This window comes from Heloderma suspectum, chromosome 5 (assembly GCF_057233095.1).
Source record: "Heloderma suspectum isolate Gila_16-S chromosome 5, 16-S_ref, whole genome shotgun sequence".
In the NCBI taxonomy this organism is placed as follows: Eukaryota; Metazoa; Chordata; class Lepidosauria; order Squamata; family Helodermatidae; genus Heloderma; species Heloderma suspectum.
Window position 1 is genome coordinate 97441034 of NC_139462.1, and position 16734 is coordinate 97457767.

Consider the following 16734-nt stretch of genomic DNA (forward strand, 5'->3'; position numbering starts at 1 on the left):
TCTGTAGACATGAGGTAAAAGACAAATGTTCCTTTTGTGAATCCTTTTTATGTTAAATAATTTGTAAAAAGTGTTCGTTGTTTGAAGGTTTAGATATCTTTGTTGGCAAAACTTTAACCTGCTCCTTGCTTTACACTGATCTAAATTTTAATTAAAATTGAACTGCATACCAGTTTTAGAATGTAAAACTGTCTTGCACAATGTAACTTGTATAGTTAAGGTGAGAGTAATTATCCAAAAGCTCTGAAATAGCATTTACAGCATGCTTACATTCCCCTTATTTACAGTCAAGATGAAGAACAGGATGGCTTTCCAGAAGTACAGACATCTCCACCACCTTCCCCATTTCTTTCTGCTATATTGGCAGCTTTCCAACCGCAGGCATACGATGATGAAGAGGAGGCTTGGCGCTGCCATGTTAATCAGATGCTGACAGACACAGATGGATCTTCTGCTGTCTATACATTTCACGTGTTCTCTAGGTTATTTCAGGTAATGATCAAATAACACCCTCTCCATTCACAAATTTTGTTTTCAAATATGTAGCATCAAAACATTGTGTGTATCAGACATCTTGTAAGAAATGTTAAATTGCTCCTCTTCAGGATTCCTCTGGAAGAAAGCTACTTGTTTTACCTAGCCATCTCCAGAGGGGCAGTTGTGAGGATTTCCACATAGTGTCTTGCCAGGTGGCTGAGGGACTTCATAAATGGGTCTTATGAGGTTTAGGGAAAAATCCAAACAAAGCACTACTTAGAATAGACCCATTGGAATGAACAGGACTTAAGTTAGTCATGATTAACCTAAGTTCCATTCATTTCAGTGGGTCTACTCTTAAGTAGGACTTCGGTTGGATTTTACCCTTAAAGCACAGTTCCTCCATGCCTCTGTTTATAAGAGTTGACTATTCATTTCTAAGGCCACTATCTGGAACTGTTGCTATATTGATTTGTTCCCTTCTGCTGATGCAGTATTTAGCAGAAGAATGCTTCAGAAGGTATTTTTGGTGAAACTCACTGTTTACCTTACCCTAGGAAGACAGTGCATTTGTCTATCCCATCAGCATCCCCAGCAGCACAGGAAAAATAAAAATTTGGTCTTATATGTGATTTCTCATAAGGGGAGGGGAGCTGTGTGCATGCTTGGGAGTCCACGCTTGCCAGAAGTGGTTTATATAGTTTGAATTTTTCTAAGGATCTCTCTGTTCATTTGCTCCACACACACAAAAATGTAAAAACTCTGGCTCTCCTTCCTATTTAGCAATGTTGTCTGCCAAGCCAAAAATAAATGTCAACGAATCTACACAAAAGGATGTAAAAGCTAAGTAATTTTTTCCTTGCTTTTACTGTGTTTAGACCATTCAAAGGAGGTTCAGGGCTATAACCCATGAATCAGTCAGTTTTCTTGGTGAGAATCTACAACGAATTGGAACAAAATTTAAAAGTTCATTGGATGTTATGATGATGTGTTCAGAATGCCCAACAGTTTTTGTGGATGCAGAAACGGTAATATCTCATATTTATTTACACAAATTGAACTTTTGTCTGTCTAGTGACTCTTATGAGCAAGGTACAAAATGTTCTGTATTTCAGAATGTGGAAAGAATCAGTCAAATAAAAAAAATCTTGTTAGCTTCAGTATATAGATCTTTTTATACTGGCTCATCATGACTCGGAACTTCTAAAATTCAGTAACCTCCTAAATTCTTTCTGATTTCTCCAAGTCAGAGGGCAGTTTTCCTTTCAAATGTCCAGGGCTGTGTCAGCTATCTTAATAACCTTTGAGGGTTAAAAGATAAGTCATCAGTTCCGTTAGTTTTAAACTGATTATATATATATGCATACAACTCCAGTGATGCCCAGTATGCATAGAATAATATCAAATTGTATTTACTGCCTATATGCTTCCCATTACATTGTATTCATTATCCATATTTTACAAGTACTTTATGGTTCAGCAGAGTAAATTTATTCAGCCAGAACTTAAGAGGAATAATTCTCACAAGTGGGATCTGCAACCAAGTGTTGCCATGTGGGGTGATCCTGTTCATTCCAGCCATTCAGCCACAGCTTCCTCCACAATACTCCATTCCATTCCTTCTTCCAACTGGTTTTCTATTTCTCCCCCAACAGTGAGTTATCATTCTGAAGCCACCGAGCACACACAGTCCTCATTGTTTTTGCCCCCTCCTTAAGATATTTTTCTTCTAAAAAATGTACTCCTACAAACCTTGGGGTTCTCCCAAGCCTGCTAATATTTCTCTCTTGTGCATGGATGGTGCCTTTTTCATTACATAAGGACTGGCACTCACCTGTGAGTTTCAGAAACAGCAGGAATGATGTAAGCAAAAATTGCCTTGGTACAGTACTTGTAAAATAATTTGAAATAATTTTGTGTGCTGCCCCGAAATAATTATTTTGGCTGTCATGATTTTTAAGTCTTGGATCTTCCTAGAACTGACTCAAGTTGATCACATCTGAGGATAAAGTTATCTCCATAAGACTATTGTAGAAAGCAAGTGTGGCGCCCATGTTCATGAAAATGATTCACAAATTATTGTACATAATCACCTCCAGCTCCTGATACTTTTTCCTTTGATCCTTGGTGCTGAATGAAGCTGCGTTCCCTCTAATAATCTTCAGAATGATGATGGCTATGTCTTTGCTAAGTAGTACAATGACTGCAGATCAAGTTGCATTTGATAACAAATGACTTTAATAAACCTACCCAGCTTGTGCAAACAATTGAACAAAGGTTGAAAAATAGTGTACCAATGTCCCTGGTAGCTATGGCTTCTGTATTTGTGTTTCATAATTATTTTGCCCATTATCCAATACAGAATTCTTTAGCAGTTGTGCTTAAGCTATTGACAAACAAGCCTGTCTTAATGGTACAGTTAAGTGTTTTCATGCAAGAATTTGCAGCCATGTTAATATTGTGATGCAAGAGCTCAGTCTTATTTGTCATGTGCCATTCAGATAACTATTTCTAGCAGAAATGTGTTCTTGTCACTGTTATGGGTATTGGTTTGGACAAAGATCAGGGTGAAGGACTGCCATCAAATTAGTAATGTTAGCAACTTCCTTATCCCTTGGAGTCCTGCCAAGGTATTAGACATTCAGTATCTACCTAGATCTTAGATGCTGAAGGTATTCAGTAACAAAATTGTAAATGTATACATGGTTATGTAATTAGTATGGACCTTGAATACTATTTTTATATTGCAGTTGATGTCCTATGGTTTACTAGAAACTTTGAAGTTCAGTGTTCTAGAGCTTCAAGAACATCTGGATACTTACAATGCTAAAAGAGAGGCAGCAGAGCAGGTAAGTGTATAGTATTGCACAACATTTCACTGTATTGAATGAGGAAAAAATATGTTCTCTTAAAGGGCTGGATGTGCCTGATTTCGTCTGATTTCGGAAGCTAAGCAGGGTCAGTCCTGGTACTCAGATGGGGGACCGCCTGGGAATTAGGCTTCCTGCACTGAGCAGGGGGTTGGACTCAATGGTTTTGTAGGCCCCTTCCAACCTATGATTCTATGATTCAGCTATCCTACCATTTTGTGTAAGTTGAGGTAGGGGGTCAGAGGTCATGTGACATTCAGGTAGGGGACTCCACATCAAGGACTAGTATGATGGCCACTAGGTCTTGGGTGGAAAACTGACTGCTTAATAGAACCAGTGAAACTGACTCTACTCTAATACTCAGTCTGTCCTCATTTATTCAAACTGGCTTGGATCAGATGAAAATGTGAAAAATAGTTTAGGAATAATAAATAGAAGATTTCCTTTTATTGTTTTATGACTAACGATTTTGAGTCTCTTTTACTTATCATATCTCATAAGACTTTTTAAAAGTAGCAGTGCTGAAGGGAAACAGTGAGTTTTATTGAAAAAATTTTCATAAGAGCCAATAATTCTAATACAATGGAGATATCAAAGGTAGAACACACAGGTTTTGTATTCAGAACAAAACATTGCATTTTTCTGGATGGAAACAGTGACATTAATTCAAAACTGCTGAAGACTTTCAGTTGCTTCAAAATACTCCTGTGACCCACTTAAACCCTTGCCCTGCCCCAATCACTCACAAATACTGTGATGAAAAACAGGCTGAATACAAGAATAGATCCCTAGGCAATCTTTACAGCATAACTACAGAAAATTCATTTTGAGAGCTGCTGTAGCACTAGGATGACAGGTCATTAAAGCTACCAGCAGCCACCAAACTCTTGTGTATAAAAAATATATAGATATTCTGCAATAATAGCTATGCATAAAGTAATCCAGTTGTTGCTCAGTTGTTAAGTCGTGGCCCCATGGACCATAGCATGCCAGGCCTTCCTGTCCTTCGCTCTCTCCTGGAGTGTGCTCAAGTTCATATTCATTGCATCGGTGATGCTGTCTAGCAATCTCATCCTCTACCATTCCCTTCTCCTTTTGCCTTCAATCTTTCCCAGCATCAGGGTCTTTTCCAGTGACTTTTCTTTTCGCATTAGGTGGCCAAAATATTTGAGCTTCAGGATCTGTCCTTCCAATGAGCACTCAGGGTTGATTTCCTTTAGGATTGACTGATTTGACTCCTTGCAGTCCACTCTCCTCCAGCATCACAGTTCGAAAGCATCAATGCTTCAGCTCTCAGCCTTCCTTGTAGTCCAGCTCTCACAGCCATACGTTACTACTGGGAAAACCATAGCTTTGATTAGATGGACCTTTGTTGGCAAGGTGATGTCTCTGCTTCTTACTATGCTGTCTAGGTTTGCCATAGCTTTCCTCCCAAGGAGCAAGCGTCTTTTAATTTCATGGCTACAGTCACCATCTGCGGTGATCTTGGAGCCCAAGAAAATAAAATCTGTCACTGCTTCCATTTCTTCCCCTCCCATATGCCAGGAAGTAATGGGGCCAGATGTCATGATCTTAGTTTTTCTAATGTTGAGTTTCAAACCAGCTTTTGCACTCTCCTCTTTCACCCTCAACAAGAGGCTCTTTAGATCTTCTTTGCTTTCTGCCATTAGGGTGATATCGTCTGCATATCTGAGGTTGTTAATAATTCTCCTGGCAATCTTAATTCTGACCTGTGAGTCATCCAACCCGGCGTTTCTCATGATGTATTCTACATATAAGTTAAATAAGCAGGGCGATAATATGCAGCCTTGTCGTACTCCTTTCCCAGTTTTGAACCAATTGGTTGTTCCATGTCTGGTTCTTACTGTTGCTTCTTGGCCCTCGTACAGGTTTCTCAGGAGACAGGTAAGGTGGTCTGGTACCCCCATCTCTTTCAGAATTTGCCACAGTTTGTTGTGATCCACACAATCAAAGGCTTTAGCGTAGTCACTGAAGCAGAAATAGACGTTTTTCTGGGATTCTCTTGCTTTCTCCATGATCCAGCGAATGTTGGCGATTTGATCTCTAGTTCCTCTCTGCCTCCTCGAAACCCAGCTTGTACTTCCGGTAGTTCTCGGTTCACATGCTGTTGAAGCCTAGCTTGTAGGATTTTGAGCATAACCTTGCTGGCATGTGAAATGAGCGCAATTGTACGGTAGTTTGAACACTCTTTGGCGTTGCCCTTCTTTGGAATAGGAATGTAAACTGACCTTTTCCAGTCTTGTGGCCACTGTTGAGTGTTCCAAATTTGTTGGCATATTGAGTGCAGCACTTTAACAGCATCATCTTTTAGGATTTTAAATAGCTCAGCTGGAAGACTGTCATCTCCGCTAGCTTTGTTGTTAGGAATGCTTCCTAAGGCCCACTTGACTTCACTCTCTAGGATGTCCAGCTCAAGTTCAGTGACCGCACTATCATGGCTATCAGGGACATTCAGATCCTTCCTGTATAGTTCTTCTGTGTATTCTTTCCACCTCTTCTTAATCTCATCTGCTTCTGTTAGGTCCCTGCCTTCTTTGTCCTTTATCATGCCCGTCTTTGCAGAAAACGTTCCCTTGAGATCTCTGATTTTCTTGAAGAGATCTCTAGTCTTTCCCATTCTGTTGTTTTCCTCGATTCCTTTGCATTGTTCATTTAAGAAGGCCTTCTTCTCTCTCCTTGCTATTCTCTGGAACTCTGCATTCAGTTGGATATATCTTCCCCCTTCTCCCTTGTTTTTCGCTTCCCTTCTTTCCTCAGCTACTTGTAAAGCCTCATCAAACAGCCACTTTGCTTTCTTGCATTTCTTTTTCTTTGGGATGGATTTTGTTGCTGCCTCCTGAACAATGTTACGGACCTCCGTCCATAGTTCCTCAGGCATTCTGTCTATCAGGTCTAATCCCTGAAATCTATTCCTCACCTCCACTGTATATTCATCAGGGATATGATTTAGGTCATACCTGAATGGTTTAGTGGTTTTCCCTACATTCTTCAATTTAAGCCGAAATTTTGCAATAAGAAGCTCATGATCTGAGCCACAGTCAGCTCCAGATCTTGTTTTGACTGACTGTATAGAGCTTCTCCATCTTTGGCTGCAAAGTACATAATCAATCTGATTTCGATATTGACCATCTGGTGATGTCCATGTGTAGAGTCACCTCTTGTGCTGTTGGAAAAGAGTGTTTGCTATGATCAGCGTGTTCTCTTGGCAAAACTCTATTAGCCTTTGTCCTGCTTCATTTTGTACACCAAGGCCATGCTTGCCTGTTATCCCGGGGATTTCTTGACTTCCTACTTTAGCATTCCAATCCCCTATGATGAAGAGGACATCTTTTGTTGGTGTTCGTTCTAGAAGGTGTTGTAGGTCTTCATAGAACCGATCAACCTCAGCTTCTTCGGCCTCAGTGGTTGGGGCATAGACTTGAATTACTGTGATGTTGAATGGTTTGCCTTGGGTTCGTACTGAGATCATTCTGTCGTTTTTGAGATTGTACCCCAGTACTGCTTTTCCCACCCTTTTATTGTCTATGAGTGCTACTCCTTTTCTTCTAAGGGATTCTTGCCCACAGTAGTAGATATGATGGTCACCTGAATTAAATTTGCCCATGCCTGTCCATTTTAGTTCGCTGATTCCCAAGATGTCAATGTTCAATCTTGCCATCTCATGTTTGACCACCTCCAGCTTACCTTGATTCACTGACCTTACATTCCAGGTTCCTAAACAATATTGTTCTTTACAGCATCGGATTTTCTTTTCACCACCAGACACATCCACAGCTGAGTGTCCTTTCGGCTTTGGCCCAGCCTCTTCACTCTTTCTGGCGCTACTTGGAAATTCCCTCTGCTCTTCCCCAGTAGTATATTGGACACCTTCCGACCTGAGGGGCTCATCTTCCGGCGTCATCTCTTTTAGCCTTGTGATACGTTCCATGGGGTTTTCTTGGCAAGAATACTGGAGTGGATTGCCATTTCTTTGTCCAGTGGACCACATTTTGTCAGAACTCTCTGCCATGACCTGTCCGTCTTGGGTGGCCCTGCACGGCATTGCTTATGGCTTCACTGAGTTATGCAAGCCCCTTCGCCACAACAAGGCAGTGATCCATGAAGGGGAAAGTAATCCAGACAGAACAATTAATACCCAAACTATAATTGTTATAACAGGATGAAAGTATTGCCAGGAAAGTATTTAAAATTGAGATATTAGTTCTATGAAACATAGAATCATAAAGTTGAAAGGGACCTTAGAAATTATCTAGAGACTAGATTCTAGTCTAACCCCCTGCTCAACACAGGTTCTGCAATGCAGGATGCAGCTACAGCTTCCCTGACAGATGGCTGTCTGAGCAGAGACTGAACTACTTTCCCAGGTGGTTAAGACTGAACTGTTTACACAGCTAGGAAGACAGATGTGTAGATGGAACTACAATATATGCCAAGAACTCCTGTCATGTTGTGCAGATCTGTACATGCATCCCGTGTGTGTGTGTGTGTGTGTGTGTGTGTACACGCATATACAAATACATATACACCTCTGCTCCCAGCACTGAAGACTATAGCAAAGCTCACTTACTGAAGACTTGCATGTGCATTTCAGCATGGACAAACAGTGTTTTGGATTGCAGCCAGTAAACAGGCAATATTGTATTCTGATACATTATGCTGCAGAAGGAAATTGAATCCTGGCTGGTACTGTTGCTCACCCCCTCATATTTCTATCTCTTACTTAGACGGGCTAAGATTGAGCCCAGAGCTCCTTGCCCCCTATTGTACAAGCTCTCAAACTGAACCTAACATTCAGGAGTGGAGCAGGTGATACAAAATCTAATATGCCTGTAGGAATCTGCTGTGTCAGGGAATCCTGTCTGACTCTTAGGGTCAGCTTCAAGTTGTCTTATTTTTATTGGCCCTGTGCTTTTTGTCTAAAGTATGCCTAAGACAAAGAATATGTTTTTCCTTGGGCTCTTTTGTGTTGTATTCTAAGATCCTTACTTCTCCCATATATTATGAATTTCTCTTTGCATTTGTCTTCAGTGAGCAATAGTAACTAATATGAAAATGGATAAGAATGAATCATTGCCTACATTATATGGAAAAGGTATACATCTCTTCCATTTGTATACTGACAAATGCATAAAGGAATCTTCATGAGGGTAAATATAAGGGAATATGAGAAGATACGATAGGCATGATCCATGTGTACCACAGGTACAGTGGGTGTGGAGGATCCTGATAGGGCTCATAGAAGCCTGTTTTCCTCCTCCTCCTCTGTCTACACTTGTTCATGCACAGGAAATGTAACAGTAATGTTAGCAGAGAATGTCTTAGACCTCCCATTTTCCCCTAATATCCCATTGTGCTTCCTGGACATGCACAACAGGGCAAGAAAAAAAACAGTGGCCTTTTGAGCCCTCTTGGGATCCTCTGCACATGAGCAATCATGCCCTGTGTTCTATTTCATGCAATTCATTCTTATTGAGCCTGCCACATTATTGATGGATACTGTCAGCTAAAAGGGGTGGGGTGGGGGACAGATATGAAAATGTGCATTGGGATCTATGCCACTAATTGAAACTGACACCACAGTGTTTAGAAAATTCCAGTTGTTCTCCAGATAAGTACATAGCCCTAGTTAATTCACTAAGTAGTCCTTATTAAATTGAGCTGATGGGAAATTACATTTTTCTTCTCTCTAGTGTACAAAGGTAAAAGAAAGGTCATTACAGCATCCAATAAAACTCATAAGATTAAGTATGCATTCTGTTCATTTAGGGCATGATCCAGCTAGAGTTAAAACCTTTTGATTTATATAGGAGAATTAAACATGTTCTTCATTCTCTTCTATTGAATGGCTGAATTTTGGCTTGATTGTCTGTCTATATATACAGTGTGCATCTCTCTGTGTGTAGCAATTTTTATTTCTTTGATGGTATATGGTGTATTGTACTACCAGTGACCTTATTTCCTTCATTATAACTTCAAATTATATTTCAAAATGCATTTAACACTGCATAGAAAAAGACCTGTTTTAAATATATCCTTCCCTCACTCCCATGAATAAGGATCTCAGACAGTTTCCAAATATGTCCTTTAAATCAATAGGCTATATTTATTGTAATTCTGTGATACATGTGAAATACATTTTCTCCATTTTTCAGGCTTTTGCTGCCATCACTAGTTGCGCTTTTAACTTGCTTCTGTTTTATTTTGTAGTGGCTAAAAGACTGCAAAAGGACATTTGGTACCGATGATGGTATTCATGGAACCACCACAGATGCTCAGGTAGGTATCTGCTTCCAGTCACTGGATCCATTTTATGTCATATATTAATATGAAACCCATGAGTGCTGAAAAAGTAGTATTGCTATTCCCAGGTAGATTAAAGATTACTTGTAAAATTTTTCATTTCAATTATCACAACTATCTGTGGGGAAATGTAGAGCTTTATGAATTACTGGCCCGAGAATAATGGATTCTCCTTTTTATTAAAGTGAGGGCCCAGGCTCTGGGTCTGGGCTTAATAACACTGAACAGATAAGGAGAACAGATAACATCTGCACACCGACACGTGCTTGCCTTTTATGCAGCTCCTGTGGCAAGCAAGAGAATTGGTATTCTGCATCTCTGCTCATCAGATAAATTACTGTCTGGCCCAGGAGCTATGCTGGATCTAATCTAATTAGTTCTGGGTACATACCTATGACTTGTCTCAAAGGGTACATTTAAAACAATTACTGGAGTGATGAAAATCTTGTCTCTTATATTTGGAAAAGGCTATCCAGTACAAAACAACTGTAGTTCGTGGAACTGATATGTGTATGAAAGCACTATAGGAAGATCTTCAGTAAGGCTTTAATACTACTAAATACCAGATAGTGCAATAGTACTAAGTATACAAAAGCAGGAGAAAACGTTTCAATTAAATGCTTGCTATTGTCATGGTAGTAAATGATTGATTTGATTTAAAACTGGTTTGATAAAAACTGAGATGTGCATGTATAGCACCACTGTGGGAGCTGTTTGAGTCCTTTTGCATAAGCAGACTTAATAGAAAACAGATGGTCCAAGATGTTCAGGGGACAAATCTTGCATATGGGTCAGCACCACTTCCTGATCAGAAGGCAGGTTCGATCTTCTGATGCAACCAGTGGGACGATTGCCCTATCTTTTGAACAGGAAGCAAGCAAGGTTTTTGTAGGGCTACTCAGGCTTTATTTCAGCATTCTAAAGCCATTTTTGAAATTTTAACTTTATTCCTTCTAGTTTTTCCTTCCCTTTCCTTTATTAAAGGATTGGGAGACAAAAGGGGAAGAAAGGTTAAACCTTGAAGCCTCCTCCCTGTGAGGCCTTCTGCCTGTCCTTTCTCCCAGGCTTGGACAATGTAGGAGCTAGTGACAATCTAGTGTTAAAAGTTTAAATAGTCATCTACTAATTTGTATCATGGTCTCCACAAACAGGGTATCATTCATATATGTATGTTAAAGAGTCTGCATTCTGAAAAGTTTTGGTTCCTCTACCCCCCCCTTCCAAAAACACTATTTGCAAAATGTTTATTAGGAAACTGGTATGTCTGATCCTGATCCTGTGCCCCTGTGGGAGGGAAAGCTTCTTTGTAATGCAAAGAAGGAGTGCAAAAGGGGGTGAGGCTGCTTGTGCTTTTTAGCACAAAATGGTTATGAGAGCAGCCCTTTCTGACTAATATTGCAACACAACTGCACTGCCAAAAAAGTATAATAGTGGAGTAGAGTTGTGTTTCGAGGCTGATTAGCATAGATGTCTTAGCTGCTGTGGTACAAATCTGCAACTAAAGTGCCAATCTATACAACACATGACAAGAAGAGCTAGAGTTTTCAATAGGAGCAAGCTCTACATATTTACAAGAAAATAAGTCACGAATGGAGTAATTGGCCCCTAATAAATGCATCCTCCAAGGTAAATTCCACCAGCACATCCCTGCAGTCCATTAGTCAGCAGAGAACGCCCCCCCCCCCCGCAGTTTAAAGGAGCCTTTGGAGGGGGATATGTTTGATTTGGAAGACGCTTGCCCTGTGGTACACATCCTCCAAGCCCAGCCTCCCCCTGGCTCCCTACTTAGGGCCCAAGCAAGTTGCTTTCTTTTATTCAGACCAATTCCCAGCTCTGGCCAACTGAAAACACAGCTCACGTGCATTGCCCTCCACCTCCACTGTGTTTGGTGTTTCAGGGGAAAGGAGGGGGGTCACTCCCCAGTACTTTTCTGCAAGGATAGGTGCTTGCTATCTTGTAGAAACCCTCTCCTGTCCTCCACCTTCCCACTCCATTTTGGTTCCCAGCGCATCAGTGCACGCTCTAGTCTGCTAATTGAGGGAACAATTGGTTGCGTGAAGCTTCAAGTTTATAATGCCTTAAAATGCATGAAGTTTATTTTCTATCGTCTTAATGAATAGATGCTTGCAGCTCTGTACCTCCCATCATCCTTTGATGTTCACTGTCAGAATTTTACAAATACCTGCTGCTTTGCACTATATAACTTGGTTATATTGCATGATAGAAAAACAAGCAGTATTTCTACCAATATTCCCACCCTTGAGCTCTGATAAGTATTTTTACACATGCATTGAAGCTTTCTTTGGAAGTTATTCTTCCTTTAGTTTTATCTGGGACATCTAAGACCCCCTTTAAAATGAACTTCTATACTAATTCTTGATCTTTTTTCCTTTTTGTATTTTTGTGACCCGCACACCTTCTTGCTTAGCATTTGGAAATTCTAGCAGTAAGTGATGGCTCTTAATTTATCGAATACCTAACCATGCCAGTAAGCAATCTGGCTTCCATTTTTGTCTCTCGTCCATTTGTGATATAGCAGTGTCTCATTATAGATTATTCTGGAAATAGTGTTTGCTTCACGTATGTGTAGTCTTAACCCCTGAATTGCCAGCCCTTTTTAGATGGTAGAATCCTGTAGTTAATAGTAAGTGATTACATTATCATTTGCTTTGCTTCTTTACTCTAAAACAATATTAACAACCATCTCGGATACATTTATATGTGAAAACATGCAGAAAAGTAATAATACAGTTCTGTTCATGAATGCATTGCTTTTTAAAGTGTCACACTGCAGTATAACTAAAAAGAATATATAAAAGAATATATATTTTCATAAATGTATCTATGGGAAGAAACAACATGCTTGTATGCAAACGCTATCTTCTGATATGTGGTCTGGAATTAAAATTGACATCACCAAAAGGAATAGAAGCAATTTCATCCCTGCTAGACCACAGCATTTCTAAAATGTCATAAGAAACCCTTTCTCTTTTCTTTGTTGAAATTACAATTGCCCTTCTTAAAAGGTAAAGCTTATATATAACCTGCAGGGGCAGTGCCACTTTTTATTTTTAATTATAAATCTAGACTTGACTGCAGCTTTCATCTTCCTTTCATCAGCTTGTTACTATATTCGCTTGTAAATTTTAACATTTCCTTCTCTGCAGTAAGCAAATAACTATTTTATATATTGCAAATTCTGCACTAGACAAGCTGTGTGTGATGTACATGACTACTACACAGTGCATTTAAGTTAATTACTTTGTTTTTCATTTACAGGAGTTAGAGTTGTGTCGGAGACTATACAAGTTGCATTTCCAGTTGCTACTTCTGTTCCAAGCCTACTGCAAACTTATCAGCCAAGTAGATATAGTTAAAAAAGAGGCAGAGGTAAAGAAAATACCATTATGTTTGTACTAGTTACTTTTGTTAGAGGTACACAACTTCAAATTGGAAATTTGATTTTTGTTGTAAGATATCACTGTAAGTGGGTAAATAATGTGATTTAAGGAGCAATCCTATGGCCACTACTCAGTGGCTAGACAGCCCTAGGGTATGTCGGTTTCTAGGAACTGACCTTGGAGCCCATGCTCCAAGGTCAGTTCCCTGAGAACCAACCCCCATCCCCCATGCTGCCTTGCAGGCAGCTCGGAATGGCTCCGTGCTCGGAAGAGGAGCGCAGAGCAGCGAAAACAGGGCGTTCCGGGGTGGGGAAGGCAGAAATGCCAATATGACACATCCAATGTGTCATCCAGCAGCCACTTCTCTCTCTCTGCCTTCCCACAGCTAGACAGCTGAAATCAGCTGTCTAGCTGCAAATGCAGGGCAGCTGAAGCGCGGAGGGAATTGGAGGTAGGATTGCTCTCTTATAGAGTTAAATACATTCACAAAAAACATGGATGTCCATTATGCGCATGTTGTACTCTGCCTTCTAGTCTATCGCTAATGGTACATAACCAATTTGCAGTGTACTTTCTCAACCCCTCACCCACTTATGTTTTTATTGGTGTCAAACTTTCAGATGTATGCATATCAAAAGTTCAAAGTATTCACTGTGAACACTTGCAGTACTTTATTCATGAGCATGTGAATAGAGATTATAGCACCCTTGTCTCTAGTGTCCTCTTAAGCAGATCATAAAGAGAAATAACTCTCTGTCCTTAATGCTTAAATTGCCTGAAAAGATTACATTTAGTACAAAAACTTCAGGTCATCTTATTTTGTTTTAGGTAATAAACATGTCAGAGGAGCTTGCACAGCTAGAAGCCTTTCTGAAGGAAGCCGAGTTGGCTTCTGACAGCGGTACTGAAGAAATGGAAATCACAGAAGCTTCCCAGGCCAGCACTGAGACTGCCATTCACTCTGTTATTGAAACCTTGAGGAATAAAGGCTTTATGTCTGCTATAGCACAGGTCAAAGCTTTCAGGTACAGTGAAGCAAGAACTGTGAACGTTTTCAGTTTGAAATTGATAAAAATGAGAGGGACCTTTATGCAGTAGCTTACAATACATGTAATATTAAAGATGTTTCCAGTTTTATAAAATACAGTATGATTAAGTAAACATGAGATCTTAGAACAAGGATGGGGAACGTGGGGCCCTCCAGATATTGTTGGCCTGCAACTCCCATTGGCCCAAGCTAGCATAGCCAATGACAAGGGATGATGGGAGTTGCAGTCCAACAACATATGGAGGACCACACATTCCCCATCCCTGCCTTACAGCTAATGTGAAAACTTACACAGTTCAACTTAGAATATCTTAACCTACATAAATGTAAATGATGTAAATGTAAATGTACATATGAAAATGTAAAAATGATCAACCTGGGGGGTGTTGTTAAGAGACAAGCATTAAATGTATAATTTCTGTGTTCCCAGGTGTATTTGGCCCAATGATATATTTGGCAACTCTGAAGATGATCCAATACAAACACTGTTGCACGTATATTTCCGTCATCAGACCCTGGGCCAAACTGGCAGTTTTGCAGTAGTTGGCTCAAAACAAGATATGTCAGAAGCCAGCTCAAAACTAATGGAACTGAATTTAGAAATCCGGGAGTCACTGCGCATGGTGCAGTCTTATCAGCTTCTTGCAAAGCATACAGCTGTGAGAAGTTTGAGCACTGGACTTTGAACTGCTATACCACAGAAAAGAACTGAAGTGGTCTTAGTATTATCAAGCACCTTTCATATCTGTTGAAACTTGCTCTCTCTGGCAGAAACCATACCTGTGATGACCAGTGAAGAACTTTTCTGGGAGCAAACTATGTAGTTCAGGAGCAACGGTCTTGAAAACTCATGGAGTTGTTGTCATCTTAAGAGTTTTCTTACACAGTAGCTGTATGGGCAGCGTGAACACCTTTTTTTAATAACCATTTACAAAATTGGATTAGAGGAAAAGGGCTAAAAGCAATGCCTACAAATGCATTATTTTCTTCAAAAGCAGAAATGTAAGAGTTGTTGCAATAATGGCCTCTTCATGCTGAGACAATTTATAGCAGGTAAAATGAGGCTAAAATCAAGGTTGGTTATTTTGGCTGAAGACCTGTGAAGCTTTTTGGCTTTCAAGAAGTAAATAATCATCAGATAATGCCCGATTTATACAGTTGGCAATGTCATGAGGAACTTCCTTTCATCCTGGAGTAGGAAGGACTGCAAAACTCATTGATTTATCAATGTTGTATTTACTATTTACTCTACTTTTGTCTTTAATGGTGAATTACGTGTGAAAGTAGGAATGAATGAATATCTGACAATTGCATTTTGAAGGTATGGATGTTTGATATGGTCTGAGCATGCCTAAAAAAGCACTGCAAGATTATTTGGGGGGGAATATATTTTTAGCTCTAACTCCTAGTCTGTAAATGTTATGGCATTTAATAATATTTTAAACTGGAATTGTCCAGTTTTGAAAAAGAAATAATATATCGCTAACTTGTTTGGAATGCTGCTCAGTTCTCTGATCAGTGCTTATTACAAATATTGATTACGACTAACCAAAAAGTAGCTGCCTGCAGAGACTTTAAAATGAATATTGAAGATATATATTGTCCTTCAGCAACCCACTAGAAAAGTTAACTTATTTTATTCTGTACATATTCTAGAAATTGTATAATGTAAAGTCCAGTATTTTTCTTGTACAATTGTGCAATGCACTGTTACATGATAATAGTGTATAAAGCTAATTGAGGGGGCAAGAATACTGGCTGTTAATAGAATACATCTGTGTATTCTACAAAGTTCAAGAGAAGATGTAAACTCACATGTATCTTTATAACTCATATTTAAAGCTAAGTAATTTCAAACTGTAGAAGGGGGGGACCAACTACCAAACTACAGTATACTTTAGAACTCCATGTCAAAGTCTGTAGCACAAAATTAACTGGATTCTGTTGAAACCAAAACATTTTTATAGACACAAAAAGTATGAATGTAGTCCCATGATTCCTGTTAAACAATTGCCCTGTATTTTTTTTTTTTTCATCTCTCCTACCCAGAGTGTAGAATGTAGACATGAATCTCTTAGCGAGGCCTTTTTTTCCTTGGTGAGATGGACCCTACTAGATGTGTAATTATGCTGAAATGCATTAATTGAAGGCACTGTGCATACCATTGGACTGCTGACAGAAGTTCTGTTACTTTTCAAAACTTGTTAACTAGACATGGCACATTCATAATCACTGTATTTTTTGACCCTGATAAAATTTAATTATTTTGAAAGCTTTGTGGTACTGTAGATGGTGTTCTTAATTATTTAATATTTTACAAGGGTATATTTAGTTTTTAGTGGTGTGTTATAGTTTTTACATCTATCAGCCTCATTTTTGTGTTTTTGATTTGGGGAGGGCTTGGTAAAATAAAAACTCCTATCTGCTACTTCGTGTATTTTCTCAGGAGAATTCAGGGGGTGGGTGATTGCTAATGTTGAGTCAAACCAGTCTTGAGCATCAGGTCATAGCCCTGAACATTGTTGTGGGGTGTAGAGACAGAGGCTCCCCCTCCAGTCACCCTCAACGCTTGGAGGTTCCTTATGGGAGCAGTTCTTTTTAACCTGTTTACCATTCA

The 16734-nt window shown here is 39.5% G+C and overlaps 1 protein-coding gene across 15 annotated transcripts in view; it reads left to right on the top strand.

Annotated features, from left to right (window-relative positions):
• The window catches only part of FRYL (FRY like transcription coactivator), a 261277-nt gene extending 244888 nt beyond the window's left edge, over window positions 1–16389 (top strand). For 10 of the 15 annotated variants that reach the window (XM_084856817.1, XM_084856818.1, XM_084856816.1 and 7 more), the window contains 8 exons: window positions 288–492; window positions 1356–1505; window positions 3228–3326; window positions 9576–9644; window positions 12097–12114; window positions 12948–13058; window positions 13898–14094; window positions 14548–16389. In XM_084856817.1, the coding sequence (XP_084712943.1) occupies window positions 288–492; window positions 1356–1505; window positions 3228–3326; window positions 9576–9644; window positions 12097–12114; window positions 12948–13058; window positions 13898–14094; window positions 14548–14803 (1105 nt within the window). In that variant the 3' untranslated portion in view covers window positions 14804–16389. The other 5 variants (XM_084856807.1, XM_084856811.1, XM_084856813.1 and 2 more) reach the window with 4 other exon arrangements.
• The last annotated feature ends 345 nt before the right edge of the window (window positions 16390–16734 follow it).